The sequence below is a fragment of the Corvus brachyrhynchos genome, unplaced genomic scaffold (genome assembly GCF_000691975.1).
Source record: "Corvus brachyrhynchos isolate BGI_N302 unplaced genomic scaffold, ASM69197v1 scaffold307, whole genome shotgun sequence".
Lineage (NCBI taxonomy): Eukaryota > Metazoa > Chordata > Aves > Passeriformes > Corvidae > Corvus > Corvus brachyrhynchos.
Window position 1 is genome coordinate 554,878 of NW_008239288.1, and position 18,832 is coordinate 573,709.

At 41.1% G+C, this 18,832-nt stretch overlaps 1 protein-coding gene across 5 annotated transcripts in view; it reads left to right on the top strand.

Annotated features, from left to right (window-relative positions):
• GRM3 (glutamate metabotropic receptor 3) overlaps window positions 1–14,740 on the top strand; it is a 102,562-nt gene extending 87,822 nt beyond the window's left edge. For all 5 annotated transcript variants that reach the window (XM_017740380.1, XM_017740382.1, XM_017740381.1 and 2 more), the window contains 3 exons: window positions 4,140–5,206; window positions 8,720–8,894; window positions 14,194–14,740. In XM_017740380.1, the coding sequence (XP_017595869.1) occupies window positions 4,140–5,206; window positions 8,720–8,894; window positions 14,194–14,267 (1,316 nt within the window). In that variant the 3' untranslated portion in view covers window positions 14,268–14,740. The remainder of the gene's footprint in view (window positions 1–4,139; window positions 5,207–8,719; window positions 8,895–14,193) is intronic.
• The last annotated feature ends 4,092 nt before the right edge of the window (window positions 14,741–18,832 follow it).

Consider the following 18,832-nt stretch of genomic DNA (forward strand, 5'->3'; position numbering starts at 1 on the left):
TTCCCTACGCTGCTCAGCTTCTTAAAAGACTTCCAGTGCCTAATTAGGATGAAAACTGCTTTGTTTTCCTCATTTCATTCCTCGTTAAAAAATCCTGGAGTATTTTTCACTCAACTGCGGCAATGTGCAGGATTAGAAGTATTTAAATATACTTCTCATACTATTTCTTCAAATAAAGGTTTTGCTCAATGATAAAATAAATCTCCCCTTCAGAACTTTCTTTCTGAAATTTTTCATGTCACCAAGAGCAGTACATCGCTGACGCCAAAAATAATAAAGATTCCTAAATGAAAGCAACTCACCTGCTTCCAACAGCAGATAAGCACATTTTTGCTAGTTATGTGACTGTTGGAAAAATTGATCCCACTTAGGAAGATGGAAAAAAAGGGCATAATTCACTACATAAAAGCTATGATGTTATTTTATGTTCTTATCCGTATCTGCTACTGAAGGAGTAATAAATCTACAGTCATTCCTCTCTTATCTGAAGCTGAAGGAGTTTGTCCTCCACTTGCACAATGGAATCCTCTCCTCCAGTAGGATTTCTGCAGGGAGCTGACAGAGTAGGCCTGCCTGCACCAAGGTTCCAAAGATTTCTGTCTTCTGCCCTCCTGCTCTCATAAATGTCACTGCTGTTGCATCTTCCTTGCTGAATTGCTGCAAGCTGGAGCACAAAGCATCACTGGTTTATCTTTAAGTCACTTTTAATTATCTTTTCTTTTCCTTGATAACTTCTTTTACAAAATTCCTCTCGTATAACTTCTTAACACATTTCATAAAGTGCAAGGGAAAAGATTCAAAGGCTCTGCTCAAAGGAGGCAAAATTCATATTGTCACTCAGCCTCTCAGCTAGCAGCTGAGTAGATCCAGAGACTCTTGTCTGTCCTCTCCCAAGGGATGAACGTAGAAGAGCTGAGCTACAACTCTGAAATAGACCTGCCAGAAATACCTGCTATAAAGATTGTAGGTTTCCTCTCAAAACTGAAATATAACTGGAAAAAAAATTTGCAGAGTGACTTATGACAGCCTGACATCATCTCTGGGGAAACCAATTTGTAAAAACCCTTATTTTTACTCTAAAACATAAGGTCCTGCTTTCTTGTGATAAGCATCTTAACTTTATTTTCATTATTATTACATCATATTTTATGAAAACATTACTTTTTGGAAGTGATTCTACAGGATCTAGAACATGTTGATAAATTATATGTTAAAATGCCTTAGTGATTTTGTATGTAATCAGTGGGTATATTAATTGCTGCCACCCAGTGGGCTCATTTGTAGGCTTTGGCTCACCATACTATAATTTAATACATCATTGTTTGGTTAAATGATTTCATCCTTTCCATCTGAAAGAGGGTGATTTATTTTCCTCTATCAGCAGCCACTAAAAAGGAATGTTTGAAGCTACAAGCTTTCATTAACTTAGAACATATTGTCCTACAAAAATCTTTTGTTTCTACTTGTAGCATGGGAACAGCCCTGTGGAAGGCAATTATACATGAGCTTCAAGCTAACTTTGTGACATTACCTGCTTTGCCTTCTGGACCTACCTGCAAAGTCTAAGGAAAATACTTTGTTCTATTTAAATGACAAATATTCTATCAGAACTTCTATAAGAAGTTGTTAAACATGTTACACAGAAGGAATTCTTTCCTGAAAAATGCTGGTGTTTCAGACCCTCAGATAACTTGCACTGGGGCACTTGTGCCCTTCAATTTATGCACTTGACAGATGTCAAACAACGAGTTTGCAGTCTGTCTTCCTTACCTGCTGCTCCACTGGTGCCAGCAGCAGTGACAGGCTCTCAGCCCACCTCAGGAGCTGGCCTGGATAACACTGAAGTGAATAAACTGGCTCTTAAAGCTGGGCTGCTGTGTTAACAGCTTCTACAATCTATATAAGTGTTATGAATAATGAAAGAAGACATTGGCAATGACAGCACGTTATTGAGGAGCTGTTAAGTGCTGCATTATGATTTCATTTTAATGCTGCTCCTGGATGAGAGAGCTCGCATGCCTGTGCATGAGGAGGAGGAGGGAGAGGAGGAAAGCTGCTTAATATTCTTCTAGTTGACCTATATTTTGAATTTAGCTACCTGTTTAATTTAGAGCATGTCACTTCAAGCAGGACTGGCCATTTGGGGGAGGATTATGCCACTCTTAATTTTTGTGCACTCAGAGGTTTTGGACTACAGAATGGTAAAACTAGATGCCAACAGTGACAAAAAAATAGATAAAATAAACTTTTTACAAGTTCCTGGGCTACCCAGTCCTAATTTGTACAGTACAAGAAAAACATGGAGCTCCTGGAACAAGCCCAGTGGAGGGGTCCAAAGATGATAAGGGGACTGCACCATCTGTCTTATGTGGAAAGGCTGAGGGAGCTGGGCTTGTTCAGCCTTTAGAAGACACAACTGAGAGGGGACCTTGTCAGTGTATGTGGGTATCTGAAGAGAGCCAGGCTCTTCTCAATGGCAGTAAGACAGAGGCAAAGGGCAGGAACTGGAACACATGAACATGAGAAAGAACTTCTTTTACGTGCAGTGACCAAGCACTGGAAAGTTGCCCAGAGAAGGTGTGGAGCCTCCCTCACTGGAGATATTCCAGAACTGTCTGGATGAATCCTGTGCCATGTGCTCTGGCATGACCCTGCTTGAGCAGGGGGGTTGGACCAGAGGACCCCACTGGTGGTCCCTTCCTACCTGAATTATTCCGTAATTCCATGATTCTGTAATCCTGCAAACCAAGGCTGTCCACCACTGTGGCTGACACAGCTGAGGTGGGAAGGAGCAGGAGAGGGCAGGGATAAGAACAAGCAGAGTCTTGATTCAAACCCATAAGGGAGTATAGGTGGCTGTAAATTATATCCCAACTCTACAATAAGTAGAAAGTTGGGAAAGAAATGCAGTCCAAGTGCAGCACCTGAGGAGGTGCAGGTTACAATTTCAACCCTCCAGCTGGGGCTTCTGTTCCGAAACCCAGTGCCCCTTTTACTGACTTTAGCCAGAGTACAGCACAATAAGGTAACACTTCGTGGAATAAAGGTGAAAGAATTTGGCCTCAGTGTTTTAAAGAAGCTAAATAAATCTACCACAAGAAATCCAAAGTATCTGGAGATTGAAGTGGAGGAAGGTATTACACCCTTATACAATATTGCTCAAGCTCAAACACAGCGTGGACACAGAGGCAGGGGAAGAGATTTATTCCAGCAGTGACAGTGGAACCACTTCTATGGCCAAAGACATTTATTGCTCATCAATGGTAAAAAAAAATCATTTTGCCTCCTGCCTGTAAAGATTTTCACCTTTGATGCTACAGCAAATGTCCAATAAATCACATGGTAAATGCAATTTCCTCCCACATTTTTAATAGTTCTTCATTCCTTGGATAAGCCTCAGAGGGAGGAAAAACAAAACTCTCCAGAGCTTACCAGTTAGAAGTGTTACAATATTGATTTCACAGAAGGTCACAGATCCAGTTTGTGGTTTTTTCATCCATTCCCCAAACAAGGTACAGGACCAAAGCAGCATGTGCTGGGGAACTCAGACCATACAGAAATATCAGAAACTGGTAAAATTGAAGCAAAATAGAAGGGATTCAAAATTTCCTACAACACAGGAAGTGAAAAAGATGTTGTAGAAATTGTTGAGGATTTCACAGTTACTTCTCCCTCATCCTCAAAATGAATCCTCTATTCAGCTGCATTCCAGACTCTTGGCCTCAAACCTGTCATTTAATGAACTGATCATTTAATTTTTCTTATATCATGGCAGCCAAGTTTCACCAAAAATTACTGAGACTCAGAAGCAGATCTCTTTCTTTCAAGAGAAAATGTGAGAGATAGCAGTGGTACATACTGGGAGAAATACTTGGAGAATTGATTTGTATCCAGGACATAATAAAGTAAGGACATTGATCGTCTTACATTTGTAAATGTAAAGTGGAATAGGATTCTATTATCTGAGCTCTTCTTCCAAGTTCAAAACTGAGACAGATACTGACCTCTCAACTTACCTGTTGACAACTGAATTGTATTCTCTAAGCTGTCATGTGCCTGTGCTTGCCAAAGGGATGAAAAAAAATATAACTTTGATAATAACATTTCTCTATTTCTTTCTTTTTTTATTTCTCCCACAGCTCCATTCAACCCTCCCAATGATGCAGACAGTATGGTCAAATTTGATGCCTATGGAGATGGGATAGGACGATACAACGTGTTCAATTTCCAGTTCACTGGAGACAGATATTCCTATGTGAAGGTTGGCCAGTGGGCAGAAACTCTGTCACTGGAGGTAGACTCTATCCACTGGTCCAGGAGCTCTGTCCCTGTCTCCCAGTGCAGCGACCCCTGTGCTCCTAACGAGATGAAGAATATGCAACCAGGAGATGTCTGCTGTTGGATTTGTATTCCCTGTGAAACATATGAGTACCTGGCTGATGAATTCACTTGTGCAGACTGCGGGCCTGGAAAATGGCCCACAGCTGACCTGACTGGCTGCTACGACCTACCAGAAGACTACATCAAGTGGGAAGATGCTTGGGCAATAGGTCCTGTTACCATCGCATGCCTGGGCTTTATTTGTACTTTCATGGTCATTGGGGTGTTCATCAAGCACAACAACACCCCCCTGGTCAAAGCCTCTGGCCGTGAACTGTGCTACATACTGCTCTTTGGGGTCTTCCTGTCTTACAGCATGACTTTCTTCTTCATAGCCAAGCCTTCTCCAGCCATCTGTACCCTCCGCCGTTTGGGGCTAGGAAGTTCCTTTGCTGTCTGCTACTCTGCCCTTCTGACAAAAACGAACTGCATTGCCAGAATATTCGATGGCGTAAAGAACGGTGCTCAGCGGCCCAAGTTCATCAGCCCCAGCTCTCAGGTGTTCATCTGCCTGAGTCTCATTTTGGTACAGGTGGTGGTGGTGTCCGTGTGGCTCATCTTGGAGGCACCGGGCACCAGGCGATACACGCTTCCCGAGAAGAGAGAGACTGTCATCCTGAAATGCAATGTCAAAGATTCCAGTATGTTAATGTCCTTAACATATGATGTAATCCTCGTAGTCTTATGCACTGTGTACGCCTTCAAAACCAGGAAATGTCCAGAGAACTTCAACGAAGCCAAGTTTATCGGTTTCACAATGTACACAACGTGCATCATTTGGCTGGCCTTTCTCCCTATATTTTATGTGACGTCCAGTGACTACAGAGTAAGTCTTTGGATATCTGTTTCCATAAATTATGTGCAGTACTTTAGAGGACCACATCAGCATTCACTAAAGGCTTTTTTTTTCAGTTCTTTTGTCCCCTGGGTCCCTTGCAAAGAAGTTCTCTTTCAATGTTACCAGATTTTGGCTTACTTCTAAGAAAGGTGGTGTCATTTCAAAAAGAGCATGTGCAGTCAGAGCTGGAAGGGATTAATACTGTTAGTCTGATTGCAATAGAGGCATAACATATGGATTAAGTATTCATTTGAGTTCATCACTATTTGAAGTCATAGTTCTAACAGAAAAACCCAGTGGATCATGAGCTAGAATTAGTTATAATGAGTTATTTGGCAGAAAGGGAGCTTAAAATAAAATCCGGACTAACCAGTCTCCTTCTGCAAAAGAATCTGCTATTGAAACATGGTATTTTCCTCCAAATAAAAAATACAAGGATAGAATTAAAAAATTTCCTATGAAACAGGGTTGTTAAAAAAAATTCAACAGATGTTCGACTTAAATATAGAACTTTTTAGTCTTTCTGCACTATAAAAGACACACCTCACTGAGCAGAAAATATTGGTCAGCCTTCACCAGCAAACTTTAGAAACATTAAACTGTTTAAATTGTCAGATAGTGTTGCAAAGCTTCAAGTTCAATAAAATCGTATTTTTGAACAGAAGGAAATTGTCTCAGAAAAAAGATTCAGATCTGCTCCACTGGAAATCTCACAGTTATTACGATGTGAGAAGTGACTGTGGGAGTTGGCCCTTAGAGCAGTTTGCAGAGAATTAGTTCAACTTTCTGCCCAGAAGAAAGGTAGATTATCTTAGGGGGGTGTTATTGCCAATAGTGTGTACATGAAATAGCACATAAAACTGGAGCTAATAATGTCACTTAACGTACTTTTGGTGTGGCCACCCTGGAACAATATATTTAGTACTATTTTTCCCAGCTTAGGAAATGTACTGAAAACCTCTAGAAAACAAGGGTAGGTAACAAATGACGCAGTGAGACACGCAGAGTGACAGTAAAAGCGCTAAATATATTTAGTCTAGACAAGAGTAAACCCAGGGAGACGTGATCACAGACTATAAATAATTTCAAGGCAACTAAACGAGAGGAAGGGATTATTCAGTCTCAGGAGAAGTTAGAATAGCAAGTAATGGATTGAAGTTAATGAAGGAAAAGTTTAAAGAAGGCACTAGGGAACAGCTCCGGACACCCAAAGCAATCAGGAAGACAGACAGAGAAGGAGGGAAATATCAGTGCAGACAGTCACATGAGTGGACAGTACAGACAGTAATGGCCAAGAGGAGCATGACTTGAATGTTCAAGCAGAATTTATCTCCTGAATGGAGTTTTCAAGACCACTTGTAGGCATTTAATTTATATACAAGGTTCCAAATAAACCAACTCAAGTACTACAAAATCAGCAGAAAATGCTTTTAACATCTTTTTGATACTTTCATGACAAGTCTACACTTCTGGGGTTCCTTTGAAAAGCCCGTATTTAGTTTCCATGCAGTGTCACACGTTGACTCTGAATCAACTTGTGCCATCCTAATGTAGCCCTATTCTGGTAGCATCACCAATAAACAGCCTTAGCAACAGCACCACTCAGCTTGGAGTCATCTGCAAGTTTGCTGAGGATACACTTGATCCCTTCATCCATGTCATTAATGAAGATATTAAATAACACTGGTCCCGATATGGACCCCTGAAGGACACCACTTGTCACTGACATCCATCAGGACTCCAAACCATTGGCCACTGTCCTCTGGATGTGACAATCCAAGCAATTTCTCATTCATCTAACAGCCCACCCATCAAATCCATACCTCTTCACTTTAGAGAGAATGATGTTTGGAGGCATCTATCAAAAGCTTCACAGAATTCCAGACAAATGACATCTGCACCCCTTGGTGAAGCCATGCTGGCTGTCCCGAATCACCTCCCTGTTCTCCATGTGCCTTAGCATAACACAAGGTCTAGCGGGATTTCCTCTACTCTGCCAGCACACCAGTCCAGTCTGTGAGGCCAGGTTACACACTGAACCACTGGAGTGACCTGGATTAAAAGAAGCCCTCTGGGATGGAGCTATTTTAAACCCAAATCATTTAATTGGTTGAGTGTATAATTATGCCACTACAGCTGAGCTGCTCCAGGCAGCACAAGCCCTAGGAAAGCAGGGTGGGGGAGAGGGTTTTGATAGTGAAAAAAACTTACCTTGAAACGAATGGAAATAAAGGTAGCTTCATTTATTCTTGTTTTATAAGAAAACTCCCCATCTTGCCCTACCTGTACAACTCAATATCCACCTAACCTGACAGCACAGCTCTGTGGACAAAATGCAGAGAGGTGAAGGAGAACGTTCAGCCAAGGTGTTCCTTTCTCATGCAGTCTCTGTACAGTCTTCCATTTTCACTCACCCTGTGAAAGCTGAGCACATTTCATGGTGCTTGCCACACCCATGTTGTGCAAAGAGTGATTATTAAATTATGGCGGTAATTATCCTCATTGATGACAAAATACCAATTGTGCTCAGTATATATGTAAAGTAATGATGTCCATTCCCTACTCTATTTTTCAATTTGCACCAATTACTTCTGACAAGGAGATATGAGAAGCATTCCCATGGAAAAAGGATAATCTTAAAGAACTGCAGGAATATAACTAGGGAAAAATGAGCCATAGATGTATAATCATTCAAATTAAGCAGTAGAGTTTAAAGCAATTTAATTCAACATCTTAATTAAGGAATCTGCTCAGAAGAAAAGAATATAAACTGAAAATGAGGCAGTAAACTTGGCACCTAGTTATACTATTGAATAAAAAGGATAAAAGATAGACAGTGCCAGCAAAGCTACTCTAACAAATGCCCCAAGGCGACTATTCTAAAATACTGCAGCCTTACAAACAATTCATTTCTAAGCTGAAAAACTGATGGCTCAAAATCAGGACATCATTCAGACCCAGTCTGAAAACAGTCACCAGATATTATCTGTACTCCAAATCACACCTATATTTCTGCAAGGGCTTACTCAAGTTCTCTGATTAGGACTGGGGCTGGAGACCAAACTTGTTTTCAGAGGGATGTTTTGCATGAGACACCTGATGTAAACCCACATAATGTATACTATGTGTGAGCTGGTTCCCCCTGCAGCCAGCACTGCTCCAATATTTCCTGACAAGCATTACACAGGATTCTCTCAGCAAGTTAGAAATCAAGGGTAGGAGAGAAAGAGAGAAAATCTATCCTTTCTGTACTAAAATGAGAGAGAACACAATCAATGTCTCCTTGACATGCAGAGACACAGGGTATCACCAGCACCAGCACCTCATTCATATGATCCCAGGATTGCGGATGACAAGGATGCAACAGATGTTCACACCAGCCTGCACCAGTGCAAACACCCAGGACCATGGTTCATGCTGTTATGTGATAATGTTTCTAATATTCTGCCTTTCAGAGCTTTCCATACTGAAACACAGTGCTTTGTGCCCGCTCTCTCCTAGGTGCAAACCACCACCATGTGCATCTCTGTGAGTCTCAGTGGCTTTGTTGTGCTGGGCTGCCTGTTTGCGCCCAAGGTGCACATCATCCTTTTCCAGCCCCAGAAGAACGTGGTCACTCACAGACTCCACCTCAACAGGTTCAGTGTCAGTGGGACCGGGACCACTTACTCCCAGTGTAAGTAACAAGACTGCCACCTTTCCGTGGGGTTGTGGTGAGTTTGGGTAAAGACAAGATGGGCTGAACTATGTGACCCTGTGAAAGCACCACTTCCTTTGTGTTTGGAGAGGAAACTCATCCCCTTCCCATGGGAATCAGCTCAGAGCCTGCTCTGAAGCCCACTGAAGTCAGCAGAAAGTTTTTGGTGGGCTGTGACTCCAGCCTGTTGCACACACCAAACAGACCCTGTGTCTCACTGTCACTCTGGCAGTGTGACAGGAACAGATTGCCTGGGAGTATTCCTGTCAGAGCAACATGCTGACAGGATCTGGGCCACAACGCAGCATGCTCTCAATGGCTCATCACCTGCATTATAAGGAAAGGCTCCAAGTCTACTGAAAATGCATCCAAGGGATGTCATAAACTGCATCTGTATGCAGAGCATGATCAATACCCTTTGTCAGTGCCACAGCCTGGAGAAGCAATCAGTGTTCTGTTGCAAGGACAACTCATTTGCTCTGATTCCCTTCTTTCCTTCATCTTCACTCTCTTCATCACAAGCAGGCTGTGATTTTGTTTTGAGGCTGTCACTCCTTTTCTGGGTGAGTTGCTCAGAGAGTTATATGGATTACAAAAAAAAATAGGTCACCTGTATATTTGTTTGGGTTTTTTCTTTGTCTAGCTTAACTAACTTAACACGTCAAAGATAGGGGCACACAGCACCTCATTCACAGAGCTCTCTGGACAGCATGTCCACCCTGGAATCTAATTGAAAAGCACACTACAACTGTAAAGAGGAAGGGAGTAAGAAACAGAGGAGAGGGGGGACACAGAGCAAGGTTTTTCCAGCAAGTTCACAATAACCTAGCCTGAGGTTTTTGAGTGTCACTTAAATTTCAAAATTGTCTCAAAAGCTTTGGCACTTCAGATTTCAGACAGAGCATGGAAGTAACTTGGCACCCTGCTATGTATCACATTAGCAGGGATTAGGAAGTGAAGGGATCCCAGGCATCCCTGGCTCTCCCATCCTAAACCACACTGCGCAAGAATGCCCAGGGTCCCTAAGAAGAGATCAGCTGTGTGGCTTTATATGTTCCCAGTCTCATCAGAGTCAGGACTGCATCCAGCCCTGACACCAGAGAGCAAATACTCCTTGCTGTTTTGGAAAATTTAATGAGATGGTCCTATGTGCCTGAAGTGCTGAATACTTCCAAAAGACCAATGGATTCCCAAAACCTCTTAGAAGTTTGGTCCCTTGATGAAATAGTAAGTCCCATGAGACTTTCATTCCTTATGAATTTTGTGTAAGTAGTCTTTCCAAGTTTTTTAATACTCTCATGCTGGGGAATGAGCTTAGTGAAAAACCACTTTGATTCATAAACATTTTGTATTGGATTCTGGAATTTGAAACTTTTATTTTAATAGCTGGGTAACACGTGTGTAAGCATGCAGGCAACTGAGAGATATCCTCAGTGCACATCTTCACACTAAAACCTGCATTTTCAGACTTGTGAACAGCTTGAGGACATTAAGAAAAGCATAAAAATCCAGACTTAAAATCTCTTACTACTTCATTGTTTAGAAAGCTTGCTACAATTATTTACTTTTTGAATTATTTACTAATTGAATCAGGGCTGCTTGCCTTGTTGGGCTTTTTGGACCATGGAAAGACTTGGAAGTAGGGCTGAAAGGTCCATCACATACAAAGGAAACAGCCCTGTAGTTTCCATCTAGGACAATCATTTGGGAAAATAACACTGTCTATCACAGCAACAATATTTTCAAGATGAAAAATCTTCCCTTACTCCCTTCTATGAATTTGCAGATTATTTAAAATACATTTCCATTATTTTTCTTAACTGTTTAGTCATTTATAAAACTCCAAAAAGGTTGCCATCCATATTGGTTCCAATCTTTGTCTAAAATATTCCTCTCATCAGTTCTGGGGCTGTCAGCTTGTTTTTATTTTGGTCTTGATGGCATTTTCATCATTCAGAAACTTCTTAATATCAGACTCATCAAAATTAGGTCTAGGGCATTGTATTAACTTTGAAAAGCCAGTTCTTATACATTGTCAGAGCTCTCGAGGTCAGGAGTACCCAAGTTGCTTGAACAGGCAGTGTTTTCCCTATCTCCACGGATCCCACCTCCATTGCATCTCAGGGTTGCCACCACCTCTTCACTCCATTGATCATGAATGCCATGAGCACAGTGGGTCATGAACAGCGAGTCACACACAGACAGTTTTCAACACAGCTCCCTGAACCATGAAAACTGGTCAAACACTATGAGAAAAGGTAAGTGACTCTCATGATGGTCTTGGGTGATCTGTGTGTTAGCTCCAAGCTTTAATCATTCTGGTAACTGAAGTCTGGACTAAAAAGAATATAGATTTAAGCTAATTAGAGCCAGGGTAAGAGTGTACCTATGTATATGACATGTTTTGAAATATGTATATCTGTACCCATTTATTTGAACCTGAAAATTCCCATTTGGCAGGGTGCTGCATAAGTTCTGCTGCCCCAGCATCCCCCCGTGGGATGTTCCCCTGTTTTCCTTTTTTATGGATTTCAGCACCCATAAAACTTCATGGAGAACTCAGGTCTGATTTAAGCACCTATACAATTCAGACTAAGCTTTTACACCCAGATGTCCAAGTTATGTCCACGTGGAAAGCTGCACACAGAGCTGAGCTCCTTCAGGTGGCCTCCACAGCGGTCAGAATGAGAATTGAAGCTATTGTTATAGCCAGCCTGGCTCCAAACTAGCCCTGATATATGGCTTTTATATATGATTAACTCACGCTTGTGCAGCTGTGAGCATGAGTAGAGAAGACAATGCTCTCAGGCACATGGTGTGATGCTTGGGGTTGCCCTGTGCAGAGCCAGGAATTGGATTCAATGATCCTTGTGGGTCCCTTCCAAGACAGGATATTCTATGACTCCATGACTCTAAGTGGCACACAGACAGAAAATTCAGATCTGCCTGTTCCTGTCTGTGTAGGCAAAGCTTCAAGGTCACCATGGCAGTGCTGGGCTCTTACATCGTACCCGTGGTTCTTTTCCTTGGATAATCTAAGCAAACTGAGGGACAGCCAGGAAAAAGGAGATCAAAAGCAAGAACTCGAGCCAAATAACTTCTGCTGATGTCACACTTTTGTCCTTGATCTCAACACGAAATGAAGGTGAAGTGTCTCTTGCACATCCAGCAATATTCCAGGAAACCCCTTGGCGGCTGCTGTAAGACACAGAGTGTAGCTCAGAATCCTGCAGGGCCAGTGATTAACACTGCTGAGGTCTGTAATGAAAAGCAAGGTCTTTTGTTCTGTCTCAGGAGAGCTGGATGCTTGGTGTGAACACTTTACTCCACCCAGCAGAGTTAATAACTGCATCCCAGCACTACAAGAGAGGTACGTGCTGTGCAGGAAGCCTGGAAACTTAAAAAAAGCCACTCATTTCTCACCTACCACCATATATTTCTGTCCAATTTTGATATCCTTCTGACCCAGTTACCATAGTATTTGAGCTATTCAGGCTTGTCAGTGTGTTGGATTTCAAAAAAAAGAAAAAAAGCCTGAAGCTAAAAAATCTCTGGGTAAGTGACTGATGTTCACAGAAACAAAACGCTTTTGCCTGTAGCCATACTGCAGTAGAACAGGGATTTGAATCAGGTTTCCTGAGCAGAACCAATTTTTCTAACAAAAAGTAGAAACAAAAATAACAACAATAATAAAAACTCAGGTCATTGTGCTGCCATGTTATACCCAGTTAAAAACAGAATACAAAACCTGATAGTTAACTTTAACAATTCACAGACATGATGCCCTGTGGTCTTTCACATACAACAGTTGCTCCACACCTGTGCCTCACAACACACATCCATGTTGTGAGACATCAAACTCCATTGACCTAATGCAGAAGAGGGGCTTGCTCTTGGGTCTCCTGTTTATCAGGCAGAGGTCCTACCCTCTGAGTAGTAGATTAGTCCAGTAGATGCCTCTAAATTTCTTTTGTTAAAGCAATTAATTTTTCCATGAAATATTTATAGTCAATGAAAGAATGAAAAATACTAGCTGATTTGAAGAAAGAATAATTTGTTCTAAAAATTATACCAAGCATCTTTACAGAGGCAGTGTGCAACTGAGAGTGCAGCCAGCATCAGATGTGGAAGATTGAGCATGCCCTTGTCAGCTGCATAAATTGCTTTTTACACTGGATGATTGAGTTTACTAAGTCGTTGCTTGCCATGTGTTTTCTCTGATGAAGGCATCACATTTCTCTGGGTCACTGTTACCATTAACCTAATGCATCTTTCAAAAAGCAGCTTTATGGTGCCCTGAGCAGAGATGTCACAGAGTATCTGAAAACACGTTCCTGATGCCCAATGGGTAATTTTGACAAAGATGAACAAAGTGTGCTTTTAAATTAAAATCCACAAGACTTAAGCAGAATAGGGTAATATACTCTATGCTCAAAATACAAATACATTTGGAAACAGATTGTTAGGTTTAGTAGTCACCTAATACCACTAAAGCAATAAAAACTGATGTATAAAAGGTTATACCACGTAAACAAGTTTATCAGAATCTGGCCCTCACCTCTGGATGCATATTGAATCCTGATGCAGAGCTCCTAGAAAGGAAGCCTATAGGCAGAAATTATTCTGGGATTAGGTAAGGAATAATCTTGCTTTTAAATTCAGTTATTAGAAAATTTCTTCACTTCATCAAATATGTTCTTAGAATTCTTATTTTTATTCATTAAAAGGTGAGTGACACAGAATTCTAATATGGTAGATTACCTCCTGGATTTAAAACTACATATATTTTCTTCATGAATGCCCTCTCCAATTATGTGAAAGCTCAAAGGATCAGACCTTAGAATTTCTTGCCAATAAAACACAGAAAATCCACTTTTTTTCTACTGAGGCACGTTAGCATCATTCTAGCTGTGTTAATTCACACTATCATGCAAAGTGCTACAAAGTGAGACCCAGTGGCACAGAATCATAATAAAAAAAATTCATATATTTTATTCTGACACTTCTTGGAGAAGTGTAATCACCCTCTGTGCTCCCAGTGGTCAGCAAAGTGAAATCAGGTTTCTTAAGAGGATGCTTCAGCCTCGGGTTTGAGGTGCCATGTTGAGGTGCAAGCAGCACCCCGTCAGCTCTGCTGCTCACACAGGCAGTGACTTTTCATTGGGCACCTTGGTTAAATGGGGTGAGATGGTCCAGATGAACACAAATCCTAATCCTGTGTGTTGTCCCTTTTTGCTGTTCTGAAGTCAGTTGATTTTCCCCTCTCTTTCTCTTTCAGCATCTGCCAGTATGTACGTGCCAACTGTGTGCAACGGGAGGGAAGTTCTGGACTCCACCACTTCGTCTCTGTGATTGTGGCTCGTGGTTCAGTTCTTGAGTTTTTAGACTGTTAGGCAAAATTTTGCACATGTTGTGCACTCCAGAAAACACCAGAAAACAAAAGGCATCCAAGCAAAATTAGTACCTTTTTTTAGAAACAGTGTAATAAATTATTTTTGAGGATTGTACAGTATATAGTGACGTTCTGGAACTTTTTAGACTGATTTTAGCCCTCCTGTTGTTAACGGTCGTAAGGGACATGTAAATAACCATGGTTCACAATGTGCATAGTCCTGCAGTAAGGGAGTGATTGTTGCAAGCACAGTTGCAATGTTAGGTGACTTCTTTCCTACGAATTTTTTTTGTAGCTCCTTGTTGTAATTAACTTAGACTGCATTTCTATGTTGTATATTACAGTTACCTTACGTGTAACAGATTGGTTTTCTCAGCACAAAACAGCAGTATTAATGTAAAGGCACCAATAATAAAAAGATAAAAGTTTTTCAGCATGGTTTCATTTTTGTTTCTTACTCTCTCAAGGTCATTACACTTTTCTAGAGAGCAGGTTAGGTAAAAAGGATAAAAAGTCTGGAGTGTGTGTACACAGGTATTTGTGTGTTGGTCTGTGCCTGTGTTATAAAATCCATATCACAATATATGTGCTTATGATTAATGCTTTTTCAAGGTCACATAAAAATTCCCTCTTCTTAAAAAGCCTCCCACATTATTAAAGCACCTCAGGTTTGTTTTTTTTTTTTGTTATTAAAATGTAATTTCCAAAAGTGAAAATGCCTAATTTCATCTTAATGAGATATTAGCAAAAAATTTTTGACTCCTGGTTCACTCATTTGGCATGACTAAATGCTGTCATGCACACAATAGACTGGTAGCATATAAAAACAAAGATAATTTAGATTAGGTTGGAAGAAAATCTGTCAGAAAATTAGCTAAGACTGTTTAATTGTTTAATATCTCCAGCTGAAACAAAGCTGGTTCAGCTTGTCTGCATCAACAGTGCTGTGAAAGGTAATTGGAGTACCACAGAGACCAGAGAGTCAAAAAAGAGAAATGCAGGAAACATTTACACATGTCTCTGGGGTGACCTTTGCATTCAAACCAAATGCTTCAAGACACACATACCACCTACTTAGACAATTGCAAAATACCTTAAAAGTCTGGCTTTTGAAACTGCACTCTCAAAGCTGCTCCCACTCTATTGAAACAGTCTGAAATCCTCCCTTCTGCCAGGTCCAAAAAGTCATTAAGGAAACAAACACACCTTTGATTAATGTGTCTGAGCATATTTACCTAAGGGCTTGTTCCCACTGATCTCATTCCAGCTGAGGTCAATAGCAAAATTCTCATTGACTTCAAAGGCAACGGAGCAAGGCCTGAAAGTCAGACACTATGGATACGTAGTGTGGGATGTACATGTTCTCTGGAGTCCAATTCTCCTGCACTTGCAGATGTTTTCACACATTTCTGGAAAGCTGCAAGTCCTTTAGGGCTGAACTGGCAAAGGAAGTAGCTGTTATTTGGAATGCAAAAATTAAAGATGAAGGTTCTTAAAATTCCTACTGATAGATAGATGCTTATATTTTCTAAACAGCCACGTGTCCACCAGCAAAGACCTCTTGATGTCAACACTTCCATGACTGGCTACACAGGCAGCCATTTAAGCCTCTACATAATGGAGCTGTCCAGAACAGGAATCCCTGTGGCTTTCCCCAAAATAGACATAGACTAAGTCCACCCTACATGCAGAGCTCAGCATTCAGCTTCTTCCTCTCCACAACCTCTGGCATTCCTAAGGTTTCAGACTTGTTTCCCACCTTGATGCAGGGCACAGGGTCAAATTGTAACAGGCTGGGAGTCTTCCATTCTAAATCAAGACCTCTTAAAGCACCTCAGTTTGGGCAGCTACATTCATTTGGCTTTGGTATGCTCTTTTGTGGACTAAGAGGCTGGTCACAGTGTGACAAAAGGTCAGAATATCTGACCATAATGCTGATGTCTCAGCTTTATGGAGCTCTTAAAAATGCCTAGGCCAATGACAGTTTCTTCTCAATTTTTATGGAAAGCCACAATCAGGGTCAAATGCACCTCATCTAACACTCATTGTTTAAAAGGCCTAGGAAAATAGCTGCATCTGAGATTGTAAACCCCTTCTTTCTTTGTACTCAGCAGAGGGAAGTAGACATAATTCCCCTGGCTTATCTCAGGCAGACACTTAGGCAGGGATGAATCTCTCCAAATAAAGGCGAGCACAGCTTGCTCAGATCACAGAGTTTGCACTAAAAATTAAGGCATTGTGTCAGATGAATTCCAGCCCCAGAATCTAAATTGACATTACTGAAGTTAATTTACAGCAGGTGAGGATCTCACTGTGCTGGAGTTCTCATTCATTTCGATAGCACTATTGAGAAAATGACCCAGTGTCTGTGTCTGAACACCTGCTATGAATACTTAGTTGGCTTGAAAGCCACTTCCTTGTGGGGTTTTCATACAAAAAAAACCAACCAAAACATGCAGAGCTCTGGAGTTCCAGCCCCACCGAATGCCCCTGACATTCTTGTACTTTATTTGGCTTTGTCTTGAAAGCCTTTCACTACTTTCCATTAGTTGTCCATGGATGCAGATTGTTTGGTATTGCCTGATGAAGTAATCCAGTTTCAAAGCATAGCAGGATGGAAAATGAAAATGTCAAAGCAGAGGCTTTCCACACCATTCTGGCATGAAAACCTTTTGAGAAAGGGAATCACATTTTTTTTTCTTTGCTGTTGTCTCACATAATTACTCTAGTTTCTCTATTTAAAACAGTTTATAGTTTTTGTACCCATTTACATAAAACTTCGGTTTAGAGTAAAAACCTTTTCCAGTCTCTTTATTGCTCCCATTTGAGCAATTCACCTCAAAGCAGACGGGGTCCTGGCACAGTTCCTCCCAAGTACCTTGACTGTGAGCCTTGACAGTCACCACACTGCTCTGAGCCCTGCACACTCAGGAGTGAAATGCTGAAATCTGAGGAAACCCTGTGGATGAGAGCAAGGCTTAAGCCAGCGTCTACAGTGCCTTACTGGAGGCTGAAGAAAACTTTCATTTTTTATTCAGAAACCATAAGTTCCAAGTACCTCAGTTCTCTGATAGAAATCACAATTGCAGAAAAGTTTGTGAAAAACTGATCACTTTTTATTTATTGGCAGAATAGAAAAATAAGACTCAAAAAGTTTATTGCAGGTCAATCTGAAATAAACAAGGTTTTGGGGGGATTTTTCATCTTTGTTCATGGGTTTGGGTGTGTTTTTTCATAGTTTGGTTTGGTTTGGTTATTTAGAAGAGTTGTTTGGTTTTTAAAGCTTTAATGAAGTTTGAAAGCAAGGCCAAAGTCTACTATGGAAAACCAAAATATTTTATTTTTTCTTCAAGTGATTGTTTTTCCTTAGTTAATTGAACACAGCTGGTTTCACTCATAGCCAAACCAATTTTAAAATGAATTGTCTTTTCAAACTGAAACATCAAAACCTATTTTAAAAATATCACGTTCTCCCTGAATGGAAAAAATTCAAAAAATCAGGAAAAAAGATTCCAAAATATCCTGACCACACCCAGAAATTTCAGCTCTGTTTAAGGAGATTTCCACTGCAATGCTTCACCCAATTAGTACAATTAGAGTAAGGGAGACCAAAACAAACCCTTAACTCATCACCAAATGCAGTCTGATGTCCATGGTGCCATTGCCTACTCATTAATGGCCACTGTCTGCAAGACAAAGGGCAGTTGTTGTTTATCCAGAGCCACCTCAAAGCTTCTCAGCAACATAAACACAGGCAAAACTGAGCTTTGTCACTGCAAGAAGAAAAGGCCAAGCTGGGCTGGTTTTCCAAGAGGAGAAGGATGGGGTAGCAAATAAACGTCACAAAACCCTGCTGTGGCTTTTAGGTACTGTTAGAGCAGCAGCCTCACAGTACACGGGACCTTAGAGAATTCTCCCTGATGAATTCCAACTCTACAGATCCAGAGGAACAACCAAAACACAATGTCAGCTTATGATCAACTCAATTCTTGTGTCTCCCTCGTTCCTGCTGCATGAATTCAGGGTGGGCACATCCAGCCAGGTGACTGGTGATGTCACTGTACATTGTGACACACACTCTGTATTCTGGGATGAGCCTGACTTACTTTTATTTCTATTCCTCTCCCCTTACCTTACCAAAGCAGCACCGTTCACAAGTCTTCAACAAGAAATAAAAACAAAGGGATTCAGTGAAAGTAGCACACAAGGGGAGAGACTACGAGAGACCACCACCAAAGATTAAGTGGAACTTCACAAGAGTTCTCTTGAGGTTACCACTGAGAAGAGAAGGCTCTGGGGAGACCTCATTGCAGCCTTCCAGTACCTAAAGTGGGCTTATAAAAGACTTACTTTTTATATGGCCAGGTAGTAATAGAACAGGAGGGAATGGTTTTAAACTAAAACGGGATATTTAGATTTCGTGCTAGCAGAAAATACTGTGAGGGTGATGAGGGACTGGAATGTGCTTCCTGGAGAAGTTGTGGATGCCTCAACCCTAGAAGTGCTTAAGGCCAGGCTGGATGAG